The sequence below is a fragment of the Podarcis gaigeae genome (assembly GCF_964106915.1).
Source record: "Podarcis gaigeae genome assembly, chromosome: 5".
Taxonomy (NCBI): Eukaryota; Metazoa; Chordata; class Lepidosauria; order Squamata; family Lacertidae; genus Podarcis; species Podarcis gaigeae.
In genome coordinates this window covers 84,730,646-84,756,306 of record NC_139681.1, presented here as the reverse complement: position 1 = coordinate 84,756,306, position 25,661 = coordinate 84,730,646, and the positions used below count along the sequence as shown (strand labels likewise).

The 25,661-nt window shown below is 44.7% G+C and overlaps 1 protein-coding gene across 2 annotated transcripts in view; it reads left to right on the top strand.

The window, feature by feature from the left end:
- The window catches only part of GOLIM4 (golgi integral membrane protein 4), a 61,043-nt gene extending 39,288 nt beyond the window's left edge, over window positions 1–21,755 (top strand). For both annotated transcript variants that reach the window (XM_083739473.1, XM_083739474.1), the window contains 9 exons: window positions 1,293–1,460; window positions 4,686–5,045; window positions 8,297–8,535; window positions 10,413–10,489; window positions 10,826–10,944; window positions 13,297–13,464; window positions 15,122–15,190; window positions 16,767–16,847; window positions 18,183–21,755. In XM_083739473.1, coding sequence (XP_083595599.1) covers window positions 1,293–1,460; window positions 4,686–5,045; window positions 8,297–8,535; window positions 10,413–10,489; window positions 10,826–10,944; window positions 13,297–13,464; window positions 15,122–15,190; window positions 16,767–16,847; window positions 18,183–18,347 — 1,446 coding nt within the window. In that variant the 3' untranslated portion in view covers window positions 18,348–21,755. The remainder of the gene's footprint in view (window positions 1–1,292; window positions 1,461–4,685; window positions 5,046–8,296; window positions 8,536–10,412; window positions 10,490–10,825; window positions 10,945–13,296; window positions 13,465–15,121; window positions 15,191–16,766; window positions 16,848–18,182) is intronic.
- Window positions 21,756–25,661: the final 3,906 nt, after the last annotated feature.

The window sequence follows — 25,661 nt, the reverse complement described above, 5'->3', positions numbered from 1 at the left end:
TGTTTGGCATTGCGGGCGCAACCCTGCTGGGGTTTGGGGGATGCTCCAGGTTATTGGTTTGAGTTGCACCGTGATGAGTTTACAAACACCACTTGGTGGGTTGTGTGTGTTGGATGTACACACTGAGGGAGAGGGAGAGCTTCCAGTGTGTTTCAAACTTATTGTTGACAGGGATGGAGTTGCTCCGCCGGAAAATGAACAACACTTTGGATGTGTATGGTGTCCTTTTTCGGAGATGAAACCAGCAGTGTGATGGAGACTGTGCTCTCTATGGCTTAACCCCTTACCCCAAAATCCTCTAGGTTCATGGGCTTTTTTTGTGAAGTTTTTCTAAAGGCAACCATGAGATCAAAGAAAAGAACTTGCATTCTCACCTAGAAACTAACCTGCTGAACTCTTCTGAAATTGTTGACTGTCTCCAGCCTCCAACTTGAAACCCCCTGGCCCCAGTTTTCTGTTTTCATGTTCCTACATTTGGTTGGCTTTCTGCGGCCAATAGGATGCTGGATTAGATGGGCCATTGGCTTCAACCGGCAGGTCATAGGCAGAGCTGGCCCATCTGCATGGTGCCGCTCCCCTTGCTTGATGGGGAAGAAAATTATGAATAGGGCAGCCATGTGTGGCAAGCTTCAGCAGCGAACACCCCAAATCGCTTTTAGGCTGGAAAGGGTAGGATCACATCTCTTGCCTTTCAGCCATGTGATGCTGCCTTGATGTGGAAAGTGTGTTGGTCCACCGTGTATTTTGTTTTAGTGAACCACCCATGAAATAACACTACACCTTTGTTCCGAATAAATTCATTTCCATCATATGTTGGACAATTCCATTAAGAACGGGAAGCCAGTTTTCTTGCAAGCGTTTGAAGAGATGCTTGTGATTGTTCACCACACACACTCATTCGGTCGTTCTCTTTCGGTTGTATCTTTTCAGTTCATGGGACTTTCCCCCCGTTTGCGATTTCCCTCCCCAGCCCCCTCAAAAACGGGTTGAAAGGAAATGTAATAATTCACTTCTGACAGTTCTGTTCCTCTTCTGCGTGGCATGAAAAACTAATCCCCGTTTCTGGGCTGTGGGGATTTTACGCTAGACTTTGCATGCCTGCTGTAATGTATTAAATTGGCGCACTCTGGCACATAGAAAAGATCTCGCTTTAGCACATGGGCGTTTTTGATCGGATGTGCATGTTTAGTTAAAATACCCAACTTGCCTCGGAGCCCTCCAGCTTCCCTACAGTTTTTAATAAGAAGCGGTTCATCTGACAGTGATATCTAATGGTTGCATTTGAATTCTAGTCCCAGGTGGAGGAATACAGACAGCTGAAGGAGACGCTCAAAAAGATGCCTAGCTTCCAGCAGCCAGAAAATTTTAAGCAGCAACCTGTCCTGCCGGTGACATCAGCGCCTTCCCCTCTAGGGGATGCCAAAGCACATGGCCCTGACATGGCGGAAGAGCAGAAGGAGGTAATATTTGCTGACTCGCCAAGTCATCTTCCTTGATGGCGGTGATTAACATTTATATAGTATGCTTTTCAGTGTTCAGAAAGGGTTCCATATACAGTGGTACCTCAGGTTAAGAACTTAATTCGTTCTGGAGGTCCGTTCTTAACTTGAAACTGTTCTTAACCTGAGATACCACTTTAGCTAATGGGGCCTCCCACTGCTGCTGCTGCGCCGCTGCAGGATTTCTGTTCTCATCCTGAAGCAAAGTTCTTAACCCGAGGTACTATTTCTGGGTTAGTGGAGTCTGTAACCTGAAGCGTCTGTAACCCGAGGTGCCACTGTATTATCTCAGCAATTATTACAATAACCTATCAAGGAAGGTCAGTATTACACGTTACAAGCCGGAGGGGAGAAATTGAGAACGACAGACAGTAACTCAATTTAGGCATCACACTAAACCACAGTTAAGGATGCTTTAGTTGAGAAACCATGGTTTGCTGTGACTATTCAAAGTGATGGGCTGCAGATATGGCCATTTGTTGGCTTCCGGAGATTCCTGCACGAAAATGGGAATGTCAAGCAATTGGAAGATGGGATGAAGAAGAGAATTGGAATAGATTATTGGGGAAAAGGCATGGCTGGCTGGCTAGAACTCTGGAGCAGCTCCCACATTGCCCTTTTTGCTATTTCCATTTTTAGTAATGGTGGCGGTGGATCTAATTTGGCCTGTGTGGTACCATTGGCTGTTGCTGAGCAAAATTTGTGTCTAACGTTGCAAAAGCATCTTATTGGTTAGATAGATAGTATTTATCCAACAGGAGGGGAGATTTGTTAGTTTCATATGTTTAAACTGTTCATAGCAGACTCACAGAAGCTGACTTTCTGGGATTTGAATGCTTAATTTCTCGGTATCCTGAACTTTTGATTTCAAGGGATCCCCGAAAGACTCAAGGTGACTTGCACAGAATACTTCAAAAACAGAAAACGATACTGAGCAATATAAAAACAGCATAAAAATTGTGAGCCCCTCACGGGCCTGGCCTTGATGCTCAGCATGTTGCAGCAAATAAGTTCTGGAGAGTCCACCGTGGCTGACGCCAGCCTCCCTTTTTGAAAACAATTTTTTCAGGTCCTGATGCTCTGTAGAGAATCACTGCAGCTATAGCTGCTGCAGTCTTCACGGTGTTCAGTGCTGCTGGGCCCAGTGGCATTCTGGGAAAACGAAGATGGTTTTGGCTGCTACATCCCCTTCACCCAGCACTTTTCGGCTTCCCTTGACTGGGACACTAGACCTCTGTTGATGCACCCTAGAACAGCATTAACTGTTGACTCGTGTTAAGACCCCTGGATCTCTTTTCACATGCACTACTGGCAAGCCAGGTGTCCCCCACCTTATATTTGTGCAGCTGGCTCTTCCTATGTGCAGAACCTTACATTTGTCCCTATTGAAAGGCATTTTGTTAGCTTTGGCTCAGTTCTCCAAGCTGTTAAGGTCGTCTTGAATCCTGATTCTGTTTTCAGTGGCATTAGCTCCCCCTCCCAGGTTGGTGTCATCTGCAGATTTGATGAGTGCCCCCTCATCAAATTTGCTTACTGGGAGGGGCAAGGCAGCAGGGCTTGCACCACACTAACCTCCCACCAACTCTCCCTTCTTCTGGTAAGCAACAATGACCCACTTGCCAGGGAAGTAGTGTGGCAGTTCTGCTTCACTTGGTAATTCACGTCCGTGCTGTGTTCATTGTAGGCAAAGGCTTGTCTCCCTTAAGATTAGCCTGCAAGCAAATGTTTACGTCCTTTGCTGCCTTTGCATATGGATGGCCACATACGTGTGTTGAGCAATGGCTCCTTTGTGAATCCTTGCGCTTAATAAAGCATGGAAGATCTTTGCTCTTTCCAAATGTCACATCATTATAGTTTGAGCAAAAGAAAGCAGCTTAACCCCCCTGGTGTCATCTTGTTTGTATGCGGCACTTTTTTATGTAAAAGGGGTAAATCCGGTTATTATTCTCATTAAAAAATAATGAAACAAAGAAAGAGTCAAGTACAATGACGGGCCGTCTCTGATCTATTTATATAAAAATGACACACTAAGCATCAACCCGAGCTCTTGGCGATACATGTTGGGAGGCACGGGTTCCATAAACGCTGCCATCACAGGGTGACTTGATATGAAGCAGAAACCGCAGGCAGTTCAAACGTGAAGGATTTGCGCAGGCAGCTGAACTCTAATTGGAGCATTTCCGTAATCAAAATAAGATCCTTTTTTTCTTAGGGCTGATTTCACACCTGGGTGCCTGCCAACTGATGTCCCATCCCCTTGAAGACTCTCAGCTCTGATTCACAACTGAATGTGTGAGCTGCCTCCGCTGGAATACGTTGTGCTCATGGGCGATGGTGGGGTGATAGGAAGGCTTTGACTTCTCTGAGTGTTTGGCAGCCGACAGGCAGGCCTGTTGCGTGAACTCTTCCCTTGGATATATGCCCACACTTCTAAGGAGAGGAGAACTGCTTTGCTGAACATTTAGGTCTGTGCAGTCTGGCATTTATACCACCAGTGATCAGCCACATGCTTTGGGGAAGCAAACCAGGCAGGCAAGAAGCCGTGGCCCATGCCACAAATCCCCCATTCTTAGCCTATCACATTTAAGAAATAAAGATGCTTTAGTTGAGATTCCTGCATTGCAGGGGGTTGGGCTGGATGACCCTCAGGGTCCCTTCCAACTCTATGATTCTGTGATTTTATTCTACGCCAGTGTGGTGTAGTGGTTAAGAGCAGTAGTCTCGTAATCTGGTGAACCGGGTTCGCTTCCCCGCTCCTCCACATGCAGCTGCTGGGTGACCTTGGGCCAGTCACACTTCTCTGAAGTCTCTCAGCCTCACTCACCTCACAGAGTGTTTGTTGTGGGGGAGGAAGGGAAAGGAGATTGTTTGACGCTTTGAGACTCCTTCGGGTAGTGGGATATCAAAGTGGATAGACTGCTAAGTATCCACTTTAAAGCTCATGTTTCCTCTGTGCTCCTTGCCTTTGTTGTACGTTTTCATATCTTGCTTCATTGTGTGTTGAATGTATTTTAGTTGCGTTTCATGATGTTGCATTTCTTTTTAATTGTTGCAAGCTGCCCTGAGTGGTTCATAAGCACTTAGAGGGACGGGCTAGTAGTCTCTCTATAGTAAAAAATAAAATAAATCAGCAGCAGAGTCTTTGAAACACTGCCATTTGAAGTTTAATATTCTGCACTGTTGCAGATTACGCTAAATGGTGATCAGCCACTGGGGGGAGAAGAAGCCAACAGAGGAATCCACTTGGAAGGAAGAGAAGGCAGAGCCGAGCCGTTTCATCCTGAAAGAAAAGCCAATGAAGGTCACCCGCCGCGGGAGCTCAATATTCAGCAGAAGCAAGAGGCGGGAGAAGACGAGGAGCAACGTGTGGAACAGGTTGCAGAGGAGCACAAGAAGGAACTTGAGGAGGAAGAGATGGAGCAAGCTGGGCAGCCTGAACGCTTGACAGAGGATCTTGACCAAGCCAACTTGGAGCATGAATGGAAGGAGAAAGGGCAGGCTGATGAGGAAGAAGCCAACACCCTGGGCGAACATCATCATTCAGAGGTGAGCTGTTGGTGAAATAGACACATAAATAAGAGCACTGTCATGCTTTGCATAGTAATAGCACCCCTCTGTGTTCATCGGGGTTGCACTGTTCAACGCACCAGCTAGGAAATAAGCCCCATTAAATCTATCAGGACTCATTGCCCAGTAAGTCAGTTTGGAATTGCAATTTAAGCAGCAGGGAGAGAGGGCTTGAAACAATTTAGCTAGTTTTGCTTTGCCAGTCACAAACAAGCCCTTTCAGAATGGAGGCTGGGGCACTATGACCGGAGGGGTGTGCTGCAATTTGCAAAGGGCAAGGGATGGAGCCTGCCAGTGTGATGCTGTCTCTGTCACCCTGTTGATTAATTGGATGTGTGCAGCGCTTGCCACACTTTGGAAAGGGAATCGTGCCACTTTGAAATGCAGTGCATGCAGTGCATTCTTACAGAATGTGATGTGCTGTGTGACGGATGCAGTTGGTAACACTAGTTGTCTTCCCATTTCTAAAATTTGCAAGCAAGGGGGGGAGCAACTTGTTGCATGATCTCTCTATTAACCTTTCAAAAAAGAAATCACATTCATCGCCCCAGGACACTGGAAGCCAGAGCGAATTTCTAGATTCCTTTTTCGAAACACATTTTTGTGTGCTTAAATAGCAGGCACCCCACCCTGTTTGTTCTCTTCATCCTCTGCCTTGTTTAGACTGTCACCTTAGCTGGTGCTCAATTTGAAATCCAGCTGCATTACTGGCAGAAGCCGGAACATTTATTCAGCTTTAATTCGTGGGCAAGCAGCCTGCATCATGCAGCCATATGTGGTGTAGGCAACAGGAATCGTGGGCAGGAGCCAGAAGGGACTTTGGGCCTGGTTATGTCAATGAAGCAGATCGGACACTCTTTTCTTTCCAGCATTGTGTTGCTTCCTGGCCCAGGAATTATATGAGTATTATATGAGTGTGTGCATGCATGCATACACATACATACATATGCACTGTGAGGCGCACTGCAGTGACTCTCTCACTGGGAGGGAGGGCCATAGCTCAGTGGTAGAGAACATGTTTTGCATGCAGAAACTCTCAGGTTCAATTCCTGACATCACCAGAGGGGTGACCGTTGTCAGAAACCTTGGAGATCTGCTGCCAGGTATCTTCAAACATTTCAGACCCAGGACGCACTTTTAACCCAAACATGCATTTTGTTGTTTAGACGTTTAGTTGTGTCTGACTCTTCGTCACCCCATGGACCAGAGCACGCCAGGTACTCCTGTCTTCCACTACCTCCCGCAGTTTGGTCAAACTCATGCTGGTAGCTTCAAGAACACTATCCAACCATCTTGTCCTCTGTCATCCCCTTCTCCTTATGCCCTCCATCTTTCCCAACCTTGGGTCTTTTCCAGGGAGTCTTCTCTTCTCATGAGGTGGCCAAAGTATTGGAGCCTCACTTCACGATCTGTCCTTCCAGTGAGCACTCAGGGCTGATTTCCTTAAGATGGATATGTTTAATCTTCTTGCAGTCCATGGGACTCTCAAGAGTCTCCTCCAGCACCATAATTCAAAAGCATCAATTCTTCGGCGATCAGCCTTCTTTATGGTCCAGCTCTCACTTCCATACATCACTGGGAAAACCATAGCTTTAACTATACAAACCTTTGTTGGCAAGGTGATGTCTCTGCTTTTTAAGATGCTGTTTAAAACATGCATTTAGGGGACCCATTTCTCAACCTTTTCATTTAGGGGACCCAAATCTCAACCTTTTACAATATGTTTGCATGGTGGCAGTGCTCCTGCTGTGACCCACCTTGGATCAGGTTGTGACCCACTAGCAGGACCTTAACCCACCAGCTGAAGACAGTAATGTAGACAGTACTGAACTAGGTGGACCGCTGGTCTGGCTCTCTATAAGGCAACTTCCTGTCAATTAAATTTGTTAAGCCTTTTAGCCCAGCTGGAAACATCATTAAAAATAAAAGCGGCAATATAATAAAAGAGCCCTTTACAAGTTGTATTTAATCTGCAGGCAGTATATTTGCGTTTGATGGCAGAATCTGTTCTTGCCATTTACCTTTGTGAGTCCAGAGCGCTCTTCCTTGCATCCAGATGTGCCCTAATATTTTGACAGGCCATTTTAATTCTGCATGCAACCTGCCTCAAGGAACTGAGCATCTCAAGGGTACAGTGCATACAGGTCATGTTTTGTGTAGAGCTGTAAATAGAATCTCGGAGAGATGGCTCTGCCTTCTGGGTCATGTCTCAGGGGTGCAAAAATCTGCTTGTTCCTTTGGTTTCAGCCCAGGACCTTGTTGGTGTTTATCTGACTAACAAAGTCATCCTGTATTTCAAGCTTCATTAGAACTCACGAGTGTCCCTCAGCCCAGAGTCTTGGCTGATGCTCAAATCGTTACGTGAAATGTATTTCCCCTGGGGCTCCTGCCCAACTTTAGAGGGTTTCCTGGCTAAAAGCATCCCAAATTTCCCGTGTGTGTGTGTGTGTGTGTGTGTGAGAGAGAGAGAGAGAGAGAGAGAGAGAGTGTTAGGTATTCTTTCAAGCCCTCTTTCTGACTGGGCATCCACCGGTCATTTCCCTCCATTATTTTAAGTCCTATCATCTATGGAAGTAAGAGATTCTGGGATTTGGGGAAGAAGTGGTGGTGGAACGCTTGAAATGCTTTGATCTCATTGATAAAGGAGGGTTCTGGCCAAAACAGTGGCCAAAAGGCTACTGTTTTAATCTGTTTGCAATATTTCATTCTCCCTTTCTCCCCCTCAGGGAGGCGTTAATCCCTTTCCCCTTTTTTTATATCCTCACGACGACCCAGAAAATGATGAGCAATCCTTCCTTGGAGGTTTTTAAGCAGAGGTAGGATGGCCATCTGTCATGGATTCCTGCATTGCAGGGAGTTGGATGAGGGGGGTCCCTTCCAACTCTACAATTTTGTGATTCTAACTGTGGAACACGTTCTTTCAGTTCAGGAGCTGGTGTGCTTAGCAAGATATTAGAATTCGGGAAGTGGCCTTATTTGGCACCAGATCCTCAGTCTGTATAGCCCAGCAGCGACTAGCAGTGGCTTCCAGGCTCTTGCAACAAGTTTTTTCTGCCCCCTGTGCTACATGTTTCTTTTAAATGGAGGTGATGGGGATTGAACCCTGGGCCTTCTGCACTCAAAGCCTATGCTCTTCCACTGAGCTACGGCTCTTGCAGTTCGTTCTGCCTTTATTTACTTAAGCCTTTTCTTACTTAGGTCTTTACTTTAAGCTATTTGTCTTGGACCAGGAACCACCGAAGGTGAAGACGATAACCCGATACAAATCCGCCTACGAGGAGCAGCTGGAACAACAGCGGCTGGCCGTCCAGCGAGCGGAGGAGGCCAATCGCCTCAGAGAACACCAGGAGTCTCTGCACCAGGGGAGACTACAAGAGCAGTTGCTACGGCAGCAGCAGCTTCAGGAGCGAGAGCTGACACTGCGCAGGCAGGCAGAGCAGGGCGAAGAGCAATTTAAACACCGCCTAAGGTTATCTTTCTAAAACGCACTTTTGGCTCCTGTAGGCCTCTGAGAAAGGAGGTTAGCTCAGGTTGCCTCAGATTTTGACAGTGACTAGAATTGCCAGAACCTTCTGGAAGCTTCTGGTACTTTCTTCAAAACCCTGCTGGGAGGTCAGGGCCTTTGTGGGGGGTCAGGCTGCTGATATGCTACCCATGAGGAGGTGCAGGCTGACCCACTTCTCCACTGCTGCCAGTGGAGCAGGATAAAGATGCAGGCCATTCCTTGACCTGTGCCATGTCCTGTCAGCAAGCATTTAGAAAATGGCGTTCGCCATGGGCACCTACAAACTGGCTTTTCAAGTGTCTGCTGTCAGGAATCCTTTCTGCATTATATTGCCTTAAATCAGTGGTTCTTTTTCCTGACTCAGGGCCACGTTCCCTCTAGGGAAGTCTTGCAGGGGCCTCATGCCAGTGGTGGGAAAGCCTAGTAGGTGGAATAGTGGTTCTGACCTTTAAAGCCCTAAACAGCCTGGGTCCTGTATAACTGAAGGAGCTTCTCCACCCCCATGGTTTAGCCCAGACACTGAGATCCAGTGCCGAGGGCCTTCTGGTAATTCCCTCATTGCAAGAAGTGAGGTTACAGGGAACCAGACAGAGGGCCTTCTCGGTAGTGGTGTTTGTCCTGTGGAATGCCCTCCCTTCAGATGTGAAGGAAATAAGCAGCTATTCTATCTTTAAAAGACATCTGAAGGCAGCCCTGTTTAGGGACGTTTTTAATATTTAATGCTGTATTGTTTTTAACACTCGATTGGGAGCCGCCAAGAGTGGCTGGAGAAACTCAGCCAGATGGGTGGGGTATAAATAAATTATATTATTATTATTATTATTATTATTATTATTATTATTAGCATTTGTACAGTGAACAACATTTCAGCCATTCAGAGCAAAAGGTTTTGCATACATGCATCTCTCCAGTCTGCATTCATTATCACAGTTCCCCTCATGGAAACCCTGCACTTTGCAGAGGATTCTGGGAACAGGTGTGTGTGTTCTGGGGGGGGGGGGCGCACTCACTTGGTGTCCTGGGTTGGGTTATTCTTCCCACTCATGAAAGAGCACCCTCTCTTGCCATCTCACACTCACAGTGCAGCTAGTAATGGCCCTGTACTTCTGCATGGGTGCATTGTGTTGCTGTGGCAAAATATGTAAAGTGGGAGGTGCAGCCCACAATGGGGGAAAGCTACCTTCCTCACCAACACATTCTGTAATACAAAGAGGTGCCTAGCTGGCCCAAACCCCAACAAAGGAGCAAATGGCAAGCATTGGTCTTCCATCTTTTCTCACAAGGATGTGTGCCCCTGAGTTGTTGCTGGACCCCCATTGCCCATCATCAGTATACCTGAAGGAGCGTCTCTACCTCCATCGTTCTGCCCGGACACTGAGGTCCAGCTCTGAGGGCCTTCTGGCGGTTCCCTCGCTGTGAGAAGCCAAGTTACAGGGAACCAGGCAGAGGGCCTTCTCGGTAGTGGCACCCCCCCTGTGGAACACCCTCCCACCAGATGTCAAAGAGAAAAATAACTACCAAACTTTTAGAAGGCATCTGAAGGCAGCCCTGTTTAGGGAAGCTTTTAATGTTTAATAGGTTATTGTATTTTAGTGATTTATTGGAAGCCGCCCAGAGTGGCTGGGGAATTCCTGCCAGATGGGCGGGGTATAAATAATAAATTATTATTATTATTATTATTATCATCATCATCATCATCATCCCTGGCCATGCTGGCAGGGGCTGATGGGAGTTGTAGTCCAGCAGCCTCTGGAGGGCGATAGGTTCTCCACCCCAGTTTTAACAACAATAAAAATCCCCTTGTGAATCCAAATTAACCCCTTTGTATAATGTTTCTCCAGCCACCAATCCCATTACGACAACCTGGATCAAGATATTGTGCAAGGAGAAGAACAAGGTGCCCAGGAAGAAGAAGAAAGTAAGTGACGTTCTCTCCAACCCTTGTCTTTAACACTGTCTTTGAAATAAGATGTGTGTAGCTGAAAATGCAATCAATGGGTTGGCCATATTTAAAGCAGGTAAAGCATAGATTGGCTTATTTCTGGATTTCATGGCCAGTGGAGAAGGGGAGAGGCTCATTCATCTCTATCTTGTTGTGCCGAAATTTTCTCTGTCCACATTATCCAACTTTCATATGTCTTGAATTGCACATGGAAGCTGTTCCTTTCGTGGCTTACAAATACCGTGTTCCGCTTACGCGGCATTTTTGAATGGAAGGAGCGCTGAATGAATGATCTGAATTGCCTTTGATCAGATTACGATCGGCAGAACCAGCACCCAGATGAAGCGGAGGAAGAAGACCACAATAATGCAAACGGACAACAGGATCATGAACTGGACCACCGAGCAGAGAGCGAGCAGAATGAAGAACCGGTGAGTAGGAATAGCATACATTGATATTTTAAAATTGCACTGTGGGGCAATTCTATAACAGACATCAATAGACATGAATCTAGCTAAATCAGTAATTGTGTGTCAAGCACCATGCTGGAGGTGCTTTTTCTTGTAACAGAGGCAGAAGCAAGGCTTTTTTGGCCTAGAGGTACTGCCTGGGATTGTCGGTGACACTGACTGGGGCCACCATCTTAGGTTTTCCCAGGTATTTTGTGGCAGCCATTTTTTTTAAAGAAAAACAACAGTTCCACAAAATGTTTGGAGCATTGCATTTTGGGAAAACTACGATGGTGGCCAGGCTCTGAGGCTGGTGGTCCTGTCTTAAAAGCAAAAAACCAAATAAATAAATAAGGTGTGGTAACATCAGAGAACAAAAAAGTAGGCCAAGAATCTTGCCGTATCTTGAAATAGTAAATCAGTTTCTTCAGAATTCAAGGAAGGTAGGGGTATAGGGAGGGTGAATAATAACAGCTAGCATTTATATAGCACTTCCATGTCTTCAAAGTGTTTCATGTTTTGTTTTACACACATATGCCTTTATCTTAGGTTCTATATCTTGCCTTTCTCAGCAAATGCTACTTCAATGTGATTTGCAACAAATTTAAAACAAAAGCCATTTAATAGCTCAATTTAGACTGCAGTCAAGCATCTCTCTCTCTCTCTCTCTCTCTCTCACACACACACACACACACACATATACACACAGAGCAATAAAGCCAGCTGATCTTGGCAAGACAGGCAATTATTCTCTCCACATAGCGAAGGTTGAGGTGAGAGAGGGTGGCTTGTTTATAAGGCAGTTTCTTAAGTTCATGGCAGGGGTGAGATTGTCTCCAAGGGGATCCTGGTTTGCAGCTGAACATTGAAAATGAAATATGGAAATACTTTATTGTCACTTGTACAACTTGTATACAGTGAGATTGACCAAGCACCCCCCACTCAGCTCTCTTAGTTTTATTTCCCCTCGTTTACTGACGCACACCCACCAAACCCGAAAGTCAGTTTCCCTGTTGTTATCTTTTCATTCAGGAGCCTAACAGCCAACGGATAGAAGCTGTTCTTTACCCTGTTGGTGCGACTAATGATGCTTCTATATCTTCTGCCTGAGGGCAGGAGATCAAGAAAGTGCCAGACAGGGTGTGAATAGTCCCGAAGAATTTTCCTCACTCTCCTGAGGCAACATTCTTCTGCTATTTCATCCAGCGGATTCACGGGACAGCCCATAATATCTTGTGCTGTATTCACCACCCTCTGTAGTCACTTCCTATCAGTTGATGTCAAACCAGTGTACCACACCGTTATGCAGTATGAAAGGACACTTTCTATTGTTGACCAGTAGAAGGAGATCCTCAAATGCTGATTGACATCATTCTTTCGCAATACTCTGAGGAGATGGAGTCTCTCTTGGGCTTTCTTAGCTGCTATGCTACACAGGCTTGATGGATCAAGCTTGGAAGTAGGAAGAGATGTGCTCAGATCACTATGGCCCTGTCAGTTTTAACACAGTGAGCACCTGCCTACTTGCTCCTCTTATAGTGGTGCCCCTTGACTGGGAGTGGATGCTGTAAAGAATTACCCTGGGTGTACTAACTTGCAAGTCTTTGTTACAGATAGGTAGCCGTGTTGGTCTGCCATAGTAAAAAAAAAAAAAAAAAAATTCCTTCCAGTAGCATCTTAAAGACCAACTAAGTCAGTTCTTGGTATGAGCTTTCATGTGCATGCACACTTCACTGTGTATCTGAAGAAGTGTGCATGCACACGAAAGCTCATACCAAGAACTGACTTAGTTGGTCTTTTTTTGCAAGTCTTTATTAAACCTACTAGGGCAAGTCACTTTCTCTCCTGGTTTGACCTACATCACAGGGCTACTTTAAGGATCAAGAAGTCTGGCCCTGATCCTACGGCCTTTGGGTCTCTAAGCTGCCATCCCATACACTCAGTTCAATAGCTGAGAGTTGGCTGGGTGCCCACCAGACTTTTTAATTTGCAGCCGCTGGAGATTTGCATCTGGGTGTATGTCTCCTTGTGGTGAATGGCTCTGAGACTCCCGTGTATATAAATTCAACAAATAAATAAAAAATAAAAAATCAGAAATGTAAGGTAGTATCTAGTGCCAATGCTACTCAGAGTAGACCCGTTGACGTTAATGGGAATGACTTAATTTCAGTGAGTCTACTCTGAATAGGGCTTCATTGAGTACAACCCATAGATTGTAACTTTGCTTGCTCTTGAAAATCTAAAGCAGATCTGAGTGATGTGTTGGATATGGACCTAAGGCGACGTTGTCGTGAAATGCACTTTATTCTTTACTCAAATTCTCTTGAAATGCAGAAGACAGCCGGGGATGATGTCAACCCAGCTGATGACCCCAACAATCAAGGGGAAGATGAGTTTGAGGAAGCAGAGCAGGAGAGGGAAGAGAACCTGCCTGATGAGAATAAGCAACTGAAGCCAAATAACCCAAAACAAGGGAACCCTGAAATGGAAGAACATTTAGTGGTCAGTATACAAAAGGCCATAGCTATCAAGTGGAGGCCCTGTTTCAAACAAAGGCTGCAGCTTCAAGGGATGTCCTGCATGTATGAAATAGCCATTGCAAATAGGCATTTCACCTCACACACAATGCATTGCAGCGCATGGATATTCAGACCTGTTTGCTGGTCACTGAGGGTCTTTTTCTAGACAAAAGTGAGTTTCCCATTACATTAGGTTTCCATGGGGTTGGTCTGATTTGCATTCTGCCACACCTTCCTTCAAATTGCAACAAGGAGAATTTCCTAAAATGAACTTTGCCGCAGCTGATTTGTTTCATTTATTTACACCTCTCTTTCATGAACCTGGGACGCGGGTGTTGCTGTGGTCTAAACCACAGAGCCTAGGGATTGCCAATCAGAAGGTTGGCAGTTCAAATCCCCGTGACGGAGTAAGCTCCCGTTGTTCGATCCCAGCTCCTGCCCACCTAGCAGTTTGAAAGCACATCAAGTGCAAGTAGATAAATAGGTACCACTCTGGCGGGAAGGTAAATGGCGTTTTCGTGCGCTGCTCTGGTTCGCCAGAAGCGGCTTAGTCATGCTAGCCACATGACCCGGAAGCTGTCTGCGGTCAAACGCCAGCTCCCTCGGCCTATAGAGCGAGATGAGCGCCCAAACCTCAGAGTCGCCTGTGACTGGACCTAATGGTTAGGGGTACCTTTACCTTTCATGATCCTACTCAGGGCAGCATATGTCAGGTTTCTGGGTAGTGTCCTATTAAGCTTAAATGTTCAAGAATAAGCTCCAGAATTGCTCCCCTCTTCCTGTTAACCACAGTGAAGTGTTGCATTGACACCAGTCTTTATTGTGGCAATGGGTTCTCTTGTAACCAGGATTTTTTTATGTGCTTTAAACCTTTCATTGACCATTTTCAAAAGAATGCTAAAAGCATAGTTTAGAATAAGCCCCATTGAACACGGCCGATTTTACGTCTCATATATAGGGTTATGCTGCAAGCATGTCTTTTTTTACTACTGCTTTTAAATGGTAATTTCTGCCTCTTCCAGGCTCCCTTTTAATGTAGTCACTTTTTTGCATTGTATATATATAATTTTATTAAGTTTTCTGTTGTTTTACAACTTAAAATACTAATTTTACATCCTTAAGATATCAATCTTCTCTTTCTATGGTTCATTTTACACGTCATAAATCCCTGCATATCTTACAAAAACTATACCTTTCAGTATTCCATTATTGCATCCATTATTGGTCACTTTTGCTCACTGATTGCAAAATGCATAAGCTCCTTTGAGTGCACGCTAATGTAGAAATATCGGGTTTATGTTGCACAAATCTATTTTAATTTGTTAGATTTATACCATGCTCTTCCTCCCCAAAAGGAGTCCAGGGTGACTAAGCCCTGGTTGTAATAAAACTGTGGCTAGCTTTGACTATGGTTGGTTTCTTAACTATAAACTCCGGTAGAGGAACATTAATTGCTGCTAAAAGACGAAACAAAGCTATACCTGCACAGACCCCCTTGTGAAAGGTGAGCATTGGAAATCAAATCGTTGCCATGTTGCATCCTTCTTTTTTTGTAGTTATGCCTCTCCTGGATGCCCTGGAATAAGTAAGTCAGTGCATAGTTTTTAGAGATATTAGCTATGGAATGTGTTTGTCTGCAGATGGTGGGTAACCCTGATCAGCAAGAAGACAATGTGGATGAGCAGTACCAGGAAGAGGGAGAAGAAGAGGTAAGGAACCTGAGGACACACACTTCTCTGGTTGTGAGGATTATTGCTTGGCGGGGGAGCAGAATGTATGCATCACAAGTGCTTTGGAGGAAGAATGTGCTAAAAAGGTGATAAGTACCATACTTTTCCGTGTATAAATCCATGTTTTTTTCCAGTGTGGTGTAGTGGATAAGAGTGGTAGATTCGTAATCTGGTGAACTGGGTTCGCATCTCTGCTCCTCCACATGCAGCTGCTGGGTGGCCTTGGGCTAGTCACACTTCTTTGATATCTCTCAGCCCCACTCACCTCACAGAGTGTTCGTTGTGGGGGAGGAAGGGAAAGGAGATTGTTAGCTGCTTTGAGACTCCCTCGGATAGTGATAAAGCGGGATATCAAATCCAAACTCCTCCTCCTCCTCCTCTTCTCCTCCTTCTTTAAAAAATCATGCTAAAAAGTGGGGGTCGTCTTATACATGGTTAATGCATAGGGTGGATGTTTGATTGGTTGTTGCCATGGCTGTCAGCGGCTATTGTGTGTGTTATTGGTTGCTGCGTCAATGTGTGGTGTTGATTGGCTGACGCTCTGGCAGTTGGTTGGGCGATTGGCAGCTTCTGCTGGCGATGGGACAGACGGGAGGCGATTTTCGGCAATCCCCCTAAAAAAAGCCCAACAACCCTTAGTAATCCCCCCCAAAAGCTGAACAACTCTGTGCCATCTCCCCCCATTTTCTTAAATTTGAGGGGGCATTTTATACATGGAGGCATGCTAAAATGGAAAAGTATGGTAACATCGACAAGAGCCAAAGCAACAGCTCTCTTAATTGTCAGCATATATCTGTATTATTACTATTTAAGTTCCTTATCCGTTCTTTACCATACGGTCCCAAGGCTGGTTACAGCATTTTTTAAAATAAAAAAACACCATATTAAAAACGGTTTAAAGGAAAGAGATTTGCTGTACATTCAACTGCAGCCCTTCCCTGTAGGATAAGGGAGAAAGAAAATGGAATATATTGAGTACAATTGAGTTCTTGCTGCTGGGAAATGAACCAAAGCATATTCTAGGAGATAGGAGGAGAAAATCCCCCTTTTTCTGCAGGTCAAGGCACTTTGGGCCCTCCTATATGCATATGTATTTATTGAATGTTTTCTTCCTCTATTATGCATTGCAAAGGTATGTCTTCAGTGTGGCCTAGTGGTTAGAGTGCCGAACTGGGACCTGGGAGAAGAGGGTTCAAATCCCCACTCAACCATGAAACTCATTGGGTGACCTTGGGCCCGTCATTGCCTCTCAGCAGCCTAACCTACCTTACAGGGTTGTTGTTGTTGTGGGGATTAAACTAATTATTCAAAGAGGTTGTGTAGTCATGTTGGACTGAATTGTTTGTGTATAAAAACCACCTGTTCTCAATACCTTGAGTTCCTGAGAGTGAGAGAGAGAGAGAGAGAGAGAGAGAGAGAGGCAGACAGACAGACAGACAGACAGACAGAGAGACAAAGAGGATATAAATGCAATGAATGAATGGCCACAAAACTTCAGGTGGCTTCAAATGGGTTCTTCCTTCCCCTCCAACTGGGCATTTGTGTCTTTTTTCAGGCCCAGGGAGATCTGACCGAGGAGAAGAAGAGGGAGCTGGATCACAACGGCGAGGAGCCATACGGCGAAAATGATGAAAATGTAGGCACACTGCGTAGATGGGGGACGCTTGATAAAATGGGTGATTAAGGGAGGCTTTGTGTGTTTCCTGCTCCTTGAATATCCAGGTCAGAGATGTCTGCATAACACTACTGGGCTATGTATAAAATAAGAAAAAGGACAAACTGGTTTCATTCCAGAAAGGAAAGCTCATCACAGGTTACCGTATTTTTCGCTCTATAAGATGCACCAGACCACAAGACACACCTAGTTTTTGGAGGAGGAAAACAAGAAAAAAAATATTCTGAATCTCGGAAGCCAGAACAGCAAGAGGGATCGCTGCGCAGTGAAAGCAGCAATCCCTCTTGCTGTTCTGGCTTCTGGGATAGCTGCGCAGCCTACATTTGCTCCATATGACGCACACACATTTCCCCTTACTTTTTAGGAGGGAAAAAGTGAGTCTTATAGAGCAAAAAATACGGTAATTCCACATTACTCCACAGTGTGTTCATCTGAAAACAGATATAGGCACTCCCAGCAATGGGAGCATTCACCTGCCCAGTGTCAGTGTGGGGAAGCATATGCCAAGATTGCAATCGCCACTTCCTTCGCCAATTCACCTGGGGCATGTGCAGGGAGGAGAAGGCATGGATTACCTAGTCAAGAGAAGAGGAGGCTTTTCAAAAGGCATATCAAGTAATCACACCCAACTTTGTGGACAGCAGGATCTGGAATCAATCTAGCAGCATTTTGAGGGTGAGCACGATTGATTCTGGATTGAGGAAAAGCAACATGTTTTGTGCTGCAAGTAGGTTGTTTGTACGCAGCCCTAGACCCTGACTACTCCAGGCTGAGGAGCAAGCAGCTTGTGCTCTTGCAGTTGCTATTGAACAGCCTCCGTGATGCAATAGAAAGAACACCAGGGCATTCTTGTTTCCCTGGACTATTTGACCTTTGTCAAACAATATGTGATCAGTTGGCAATGTTGGACAGGTTAATTGGCCCAAACCCCAAGTGTAATTATTGGTATTCTTTTTAGAAGAGTTTATAGCAATAGGGTTGAAGGGAGTCTTAAAAGAGCACAATATGTTGTTCCAGCTGTTTGTCACAACTTGATCTCCCCCAGCAGAGGATAGTTCGGTTCAAGGCTTTAGTAATCATAGAATTTCAACAGCCTGCAGTAGCACAATAATTCTGTTTTGTTCTGTGCTATGACTGGTGTGTGTGTGTGTGTGTGTGTGTGTGTGTGTGTTAAGAAATATTTCACCTTAGTAGATGCTGCAGAGTTTTATCATCAAATACGTGTTTTCCAAAAAGCTGAATAGTTTTCTCTTTTGTTATCTTTGTTCTGGGGTTATTATTTTCTCATGCTGCCAGGCTGAAGAAAAAATGAGTGAAGGTGCAGAACAAGAGCAAGAAGTCCAAGAGGAAAATAATCGTAAAGAAGGCCGTGATGAGAACTACGAGGAGGAAGAGGAGGAAGAGGAAGAAGAGGAAGGTGGCGCTGTGGCAGCAAAGGCTCATAGACGAGGGGAAATGTGATTCTTGGTTGAGCTGCAAAATGGCATCTGCTTGGAAAAAAATAAGAAAAATTTTAGTTGCTAGAGAAGGCCTTTTTATATGTATACATAATTTAAAAATTTTCTCTTAGAGGTCTTTGTGGTTTTATACAAATGCAATATTTTAGGTTAGCATTCCTTTTGTACAAGATTTTAAGTGACAAAAACAAATAGGTGAGGTGGCAACCCCCTTATTTTTCCTCTTTATTTTTATACTGTTTCTTTTCTAGAAGTTTGAGGATCAGTTTCAACTTAAATCTGTTTGGCATTGTCCAAACCATGACCAGACTTTAGCTTTCATGTGTATTTCTGGGGGTTAGGGGGGACCGAACATTAGTGCCTAATCTCTTGGAGTTTGAGAAACAGCCGGCTGCAGGGTTGCACCCATATCTCTCTGAGATGCTGGATTTTACATCCAGGTCTCTACAGGACAGCACATTCGAGCACCTCTGTGTATTCATTTTGATCTGAATGAATTTGGCCAGCACAGTATCTGCAGCATCTAAGTGAATATCACTTGGCAGTTGTGAGTGTGCCAAAAATGGCAGCGTTTGAATCCCTTTGCATGTGACACTCATATGGGACTCATGTTTCACACCCTCTTGTTGCTCTGCTTCCTATAGAGGTGCAATTGATTGGATTAGCTCAATGCAGACATTTGGTCTTACCCATATATATGCAGTACCTAACTCACACAAGTGTGTTACCACAGGCCATAAAGCATAGATGGATCAAAGGGTTTCTTCTTACCGCTTCAAATATTATGCGCATGTAGACTTGGCCATTGTACACCTGACCCCAACATTGTTGTCATGTGCTGGTGGAGATAGATCTGCCCTTAGCCTTATTGCCCTATCCCAGGCTGCAATCTCGCAATAAGCCCCAAGGAAAACAATGAAACTTACTTCTGAGTAAACATATTTGGGGTATGACTCTACCACCACTCAAATCCCTTCTAGATCAAAAGAAGATAGATATAGATTGCCCCCATTTGGTTTATTTATCATATGATACACACATTTTGAAGTCACAGTTACAATTTCTTTTTCTTTAGCATTGTGCACCTCTCAAAAAGTTGTGTGGGATTTGTTTTTATTTGTAAAGTGCCTTTCTTAAGGGCTAAAGGAGTATTTCACATATACCTGTATTATCTCAGTAATCCTTACCACAACCCTTCTAAGGTAAACCAGCAATACTGTCCCCATATTTCCAAATGGATGTATCCTAATGTTTAAAGAAGACAGCTGGCTGGAGGTTATCCAGGGGGTGATTGAAGCCATTCTCCTCTTGTGCATAAAAGCTCCCCTTCTCTGGGCTTCCACTTAGTTATGATGTTGAATCTTAGTCATGATGTCAGTAAGGAAGGCAGGAGGTCAGATAAATGCATAAGAAGGCTGGAGACTGGTGGCTTGCCAGAGAGCCAGTGTGGTGTAGTGGTTAAGAGCGGTGGACTCGTAATCTGGCGAACCGGATTCGCTTCCCCATTCCTCCACATGCAGCTGCTGGGAGACCTTGGGCTAGTCACACTTCTCTGAAGTCTCTCAGCCTCACTCACCACACAGAGTGTTTGTTGTGGGAGAGGAAAGGAAAGGAGATTGTTAGCCTCTTTGAGACTCCTTAAGGGGAGTGAAAGGCGGGATATCAAGCCCAAACTCCTCCTCCTCCTCCTCCTCCTCCTCCTCCTCCTCCTCCTCCTCCTCCTCCTCCTCCTCCTCTTCTTCTTCTTCTTCTTCTTCTTCTTCTTCTTCTTTTTGCCCTCTGGTCGCTTAGCCGTTGTAAAAGACTGGATAGCATTAAGGCATATACTGAATATATGGCTAACATGAGATTTGAAACCAGACCTTTCCTATCATAAGTGGGTGGAGATGATGGTTTCCTCTAACCTCAAATAAAATTTATCATGTTTGACAGAAGAATGAAAAGAATGTGAAAAAGAGTAATTGGATGGTATGTTGATCTGTTGATACTTGGATCAGTAGCTCTATTTAATGTTAGAAAAGTGTGTGGTACAAAATGTGGTACACTGGACTGCTTACAAGTTCCATATTCCTCACCTCCCTAATTATGTGCTGCTTTCCAGACAAGCGGAAAGGCTTCACCTGGCAGAAATAAAATGGGCGGTTCTTTCCTGGCATGGTGGAGGATACACATCTTTAGCCACACAAGTCCTATCCTGCATAATCCCTCTAAGGGTTCAAACTGGGGACCGCAATCAGACCATATATGCTGCATATCCCCATGATGTATTTTATTTGTATTTTTTAATGTGATGGTACGTTGGCTTCAAAAGGTTTAAAAATCAAGTCCTCATTGTTAAATGTCAGACACTGGGAATTGATAGCAGTGACAGACTAGCCCCACCATACCTGAATCACTGGACCACCAACTCTGTTGCTTCTTATTCTCCCACTAATATTATTATTTCTCCTACAATTTTAACGGTGACCACATGGGCCAAGAGAATGACTCACCTGTTTCCTTCTGCCTACCCACCTGCAATCTTGTACGCTTAGCATCACGGGCGTGGGCCAGGTTAACAGGCAACAGTTCACAATGGCCTAGCCAGAAATTAGGACCTCGGCGATGCTGGTGTAGTGCATAGCTGTGATTTCTGCAGGTGACACAATGTGTGACTGCTGCTTTGTTTGAGGACACGTGGCAAGTTCTGTGATCGTGGGCTTGTAAGATCGTAGCTGAGTTGCAGAGCTTATATCCATGAATATGCTGCACCACCCATCCTTCATGCGCTTCTGTTCCTAGGGATACTAGTGAGCAGGGAATGGGATAAGGTATTGGAGGACAGAATTGTGTGTGCCACATGACCTGCCCTTTGGCCGCTGAGCTAACCTGCCACCCACAGATGTGGCAGAAGATGATGTCCTGCGGCCAGGCCGGTTAGCTTCTGCACATGGATTGGGATAGAGGCACCATCTTATGCTTCACATTTTGGAAGCAAAAGGTCTTGGGCTGGCTCCAACACTTCCTCCCATCTTTTAAGAAATTGCATATATATGACCCTAGGCTACTATTTTAACTTTTTTATATGAATGTAATATAATTCATTTTTGTACTAACCTAATTATTAATTTTGCTTTTGTAGATGCTTTGAACTATTTCCTTTATATATATATTTAAGAGTAGGGGTACTCTTAACATTTCATAGGACTGTGTGTGTGTGCAGATTTGAGGTTTTCTAAATGTTACAAAAAAGATTTATCACACGGAGAAAAGAGATTCCTGTTTATATAAATGACTGTAAAGTGTATGATATGTACATAATCTTCGGAATACAAATATTTTGATACATTTGTGTGTATTTTTAATGCCATGGGGCAGTATTTAATTATTCTGAGGCATATTTTAGGGTCATCAATAAAAGTTAGAATCAAAAGTAACCACTATGTTAGTCTGGTGCTCTTTTTGCTGTTTCACAGCTGTTCTGAGAATGAATGGATAAAACTGCAGGTAAGGAATGCTTGCAAATATTAAATATTTCCTGTTTCGTCTTTAGTCAGAAATGTTCACACATGGATCATCTTGAATGCATCTGCTCTGACACAAAAGCAAAGTATTTTATTTGGTGGGAAGAGAAAAAACATAATGTTGTGCTGATAGTCGAGAAAATTATATTTTATTAAACCGACTTCAGTTGGTGCATTTTAATTATAGCAAGCCCTTTGTCAAAGAAGGTAAAAAAACAGCTCAGTCTTCTAGAACAAATTTCACAGAACCTCAGAGGAAGCTTCAGTCTGTTCCTACCTTGGGATGGAAGGACCATATCCAGTGATGTTTATGTGTTTCTCTCTTGAGTGTTGGATATCTCCAAGTGGGTTTAGGCTCCTATCATTTGAAGGCCGAAAACTGAAGCTTCTGAGAAAGTTGTTTGTGTTCCTGTTGCTGCCTCAGTTCTGAATAGGCCTCTGAAGTAAGATAGGAGAAAGGAAGAGAACCTAGCCCAGAGTTGGAGAATCTTCCCTTTGCTCAAGGGTGCACTGGAGTTGCCTGGCTTGTGCCTGAGTGATATGTGGTGGCCTTGGAGACATCCTTGCACTCAAGGAGAAATACATCTTATGGTAAAACCAATGGGACATCCTACAGTCAGGATAGACAAGTGTCCTTGCATTTTGAAGTCTGTTACAGGTTTCCTTCTTTTCTACTTCATGCTAATCAAACCCAACCCTATCAGTCTTGACTCATATGCCATGTTTTACTGACCTTATAATCATAGTACATTGACTTCCTTCATGTCTTTAGGTTCTTCCAAGCTTTTCTAAGACAAATGATGTCACCAGAATGCTCACTAGGGGTGTCCAAACTTTTTTAAAGAGGGCCAGATTTGATGAAGTGAACATGCGTGAGGGCCAACCAAAGTGGTTGATTATTTTTTAAGTTGAGCTTTTTTTAGGATTGACATTGTTGAGCTTTCTGCAGAATTTTAACCCAGGAAATAAACTGCTGCAGGGGCCGGATTAAATTGACTGGCCCCCAGGCTGAACTTTCTTTGGACATGCCTGGCTTAGGCATATCTAAATTGCTAAGGAGCAAGGTGCTGGTAATAATAATAAGAAAAGTATCTGTGCAGATGCTATTAGTGGAAAAGCAAGTAAATTTGTGTGGGAAGAGGACATAGGTATAGGAGTGTGGCTGAGGGGGTGCAGGGCCCCCAAAATGTTGAGGTACGGTGAGGGAAAACCCTTGCCACATTCATGCTCTTGAAATAGTGCAATGTGTGACAGTGACAAGATGGCTGCTGTGAAGGCCTGGCACAACACCACATTTGCTTGCAGAGAAGCTTTCGGCTGCACCCAGTGAAAAATGAATGAGTTTAAAGGGGTGGTTCAGTGTAGGCAAGGCCAAGCCAATGCCGACAGGAACTGAGCAGGAAGCACAGGTTCCTGGGCTTTGTGGGCTTGTTGAGGGCATGTCTGCTGAGAACTTTTATGGGTGCCATAGAAGTTACTGGTGCTCCCTGGCCTGCACTTTTTTGAAGGAAGCTTGATAGCTGAGGAGAAGGATGCTGAAGTATGTAGGTGGGAAGACAGAGCAGGGAAAGCCTATGAACTTCTGAGATGAAGAGCTGTGTACTGCAGAGGGATGGGGAATTTAGAGTTTGAGGGATGGAGTCCTAAAATTGGGAGACAAATGGGAACAGAATGCCATGACAGGAAAGGATTTGCTTGTGTGGAGGTGAAGGCGGTCAAAGAGACTATGAAGTCTTCTCCCCACCTCCTACCCCCATATATACTGACTCAAAATAACCAATAACATATTTGAACAGAAGACAGTATGTTTTAAATTTTAATACTGCTTCACAGCACTCTATCGATTTTCTTAAGTGACCTTCATGAGGGTTTTCAAATTCTGAAAGTGCACATTTGTTTGCTATTTATAAGCAGGTGCATTTGTAGTTTAACAATTGAAATACTTACAGAATGTCAAGACCCATACACCCAAAGCTGCTGAACTGCAGCAAGAGAAAACATTTCTCTTAATATGCATGACATAATAATATTACTTCTGATAGTTTTCCTGGAAGAAATTCAATATTTTGGGTTGGCTCAATTTTTCACTTATTCATTAATTTCTCAGTCATCACCAGCCATTTTTTTATACATATAAACAAAATAAGAAATGAATGTGCCTGCCACATCAAGCCAAAACACATGCTTACATTTTTATTGGAATTTAAATGTCAACGTTGAGCTTTAGTTGAATCCTGGAATATAAAAGAGGCACTAGTTTGCTTTGTATTAAATATAAATATTTCCAGCTGCTGAGAATGGAAAGCACAGCAGAAAGGCATCTTAACAGCTGTTATGCAGGGTCCAACGGAAACAAGTGCATTGATCTACTTCAGGGGTGGGGACCCCCTTAGCCATGGGCCAGTCCTGGCCTGCCTGGGGGTTCAAATGTGGCCTGCAAGGACATTTTCAAAAATCCATGTCCACCTGCCAATCAGCTGATGTCATTCCAATGTCAGCTGGTGGGTGGCAGGTCAGGTTTGATTCTGCTTTGACTGGACATGCTAGTTCCCCTGCTGGAAACTGGCAAGCACAGGTCGGCGGTTCAAATCCCCACGACGGGGTATGCTCCCGTTGCTCAGTCCCTGCTCCTGCTAACCTAGCAGTTCGAAAGCATGTCAAAGTGCAAGTAGATAAATAGGTACTGCTCTGGCGGGAAGGTAAACGGCATTTCCGTGCGCTGCTCTGGTTTTGCCAGAAGCAGCTTAGTCATGTTGGCCACATGACCCGGAAGCTGTATGCTGGCTCCCTTGGCCACTAGAGCGAGATAAACGCCGCAACCCCAGAGTCGGCCATGACTGGACCTAATGGTCAGGGGTCCCTTTACCTTTACCATCAGTGACTGACCGTTTGAATCTTGCTCACTTGGGAACAGGTGTGCACAGCTGAAGCTGGACAGGGCCATTTGAAAGCCCTTTTGCAAACAACCTCACACTGTCCTATGAACCTGTGGTTTTTGGAGGTCTAAAGAACTGTAGGGATGCCTGCACATGGCTTTCAAGGAGCCTGTGCTGTGCTTTAAAGCTGTAGGACAGGCATCCCCAAACTCGGGCCCTCCAGATGTTTTGGGACTACAACTCCCATCATCCCTGACCACTGGTCCTGTTAGCTAGGGATGATGGGAGTTGTAGTCCCAAAACATCTGGAGGGCCCGAGTTTGGGGGTGCCTGCTGTAGGATATAGCAAGGGCTTCAAAGTGCAGCCTCACCTGCAGTATGTCAAGTGGTTGACAGGTGATCAGGCCCTCCCACCTGTCACATTGGGCCCAAATTGGGATGGGAAAATAAAGAATGGGCACATTGTCCAGATAAAGTTTCCCATCCCAATCAACTCATACATTGCCTTTCATGCAGTGAGTGAGCTCTGCTCACTTCAGCTGGAGACAGGCAAGAACTGGAGGAGCTATATGAACTTCCATTGCTTGTGGTGTCTCCTAGGGTTGAGTAACCAGTGGTCCTTCAAATGTTAGACTCACAACTCCCATCAGACCCAGCCAACATGGCCAATGAACAAGGAACAACTGAAAGGCCATCCTTGTGGGTGCCAGTGACTATCGCTATCTTTAGGTGATTTCTGAAGACACCCCTTTACCCTGGCTTTTGACACTTGAGGTGTATCTCTCTAGGCTCCACCTTATTTCCGGAATTGTAAGTTGTTTTAAACATTGTGTTTTAGTTGTTCTAACCTGCCCTGGGACCTTAGGGTGATTAATTAAGAATAGCGAAAACACAACAGGCTGTGCACATTTCTGGTTGGGGGGCTGGTGAGTCTGCTTC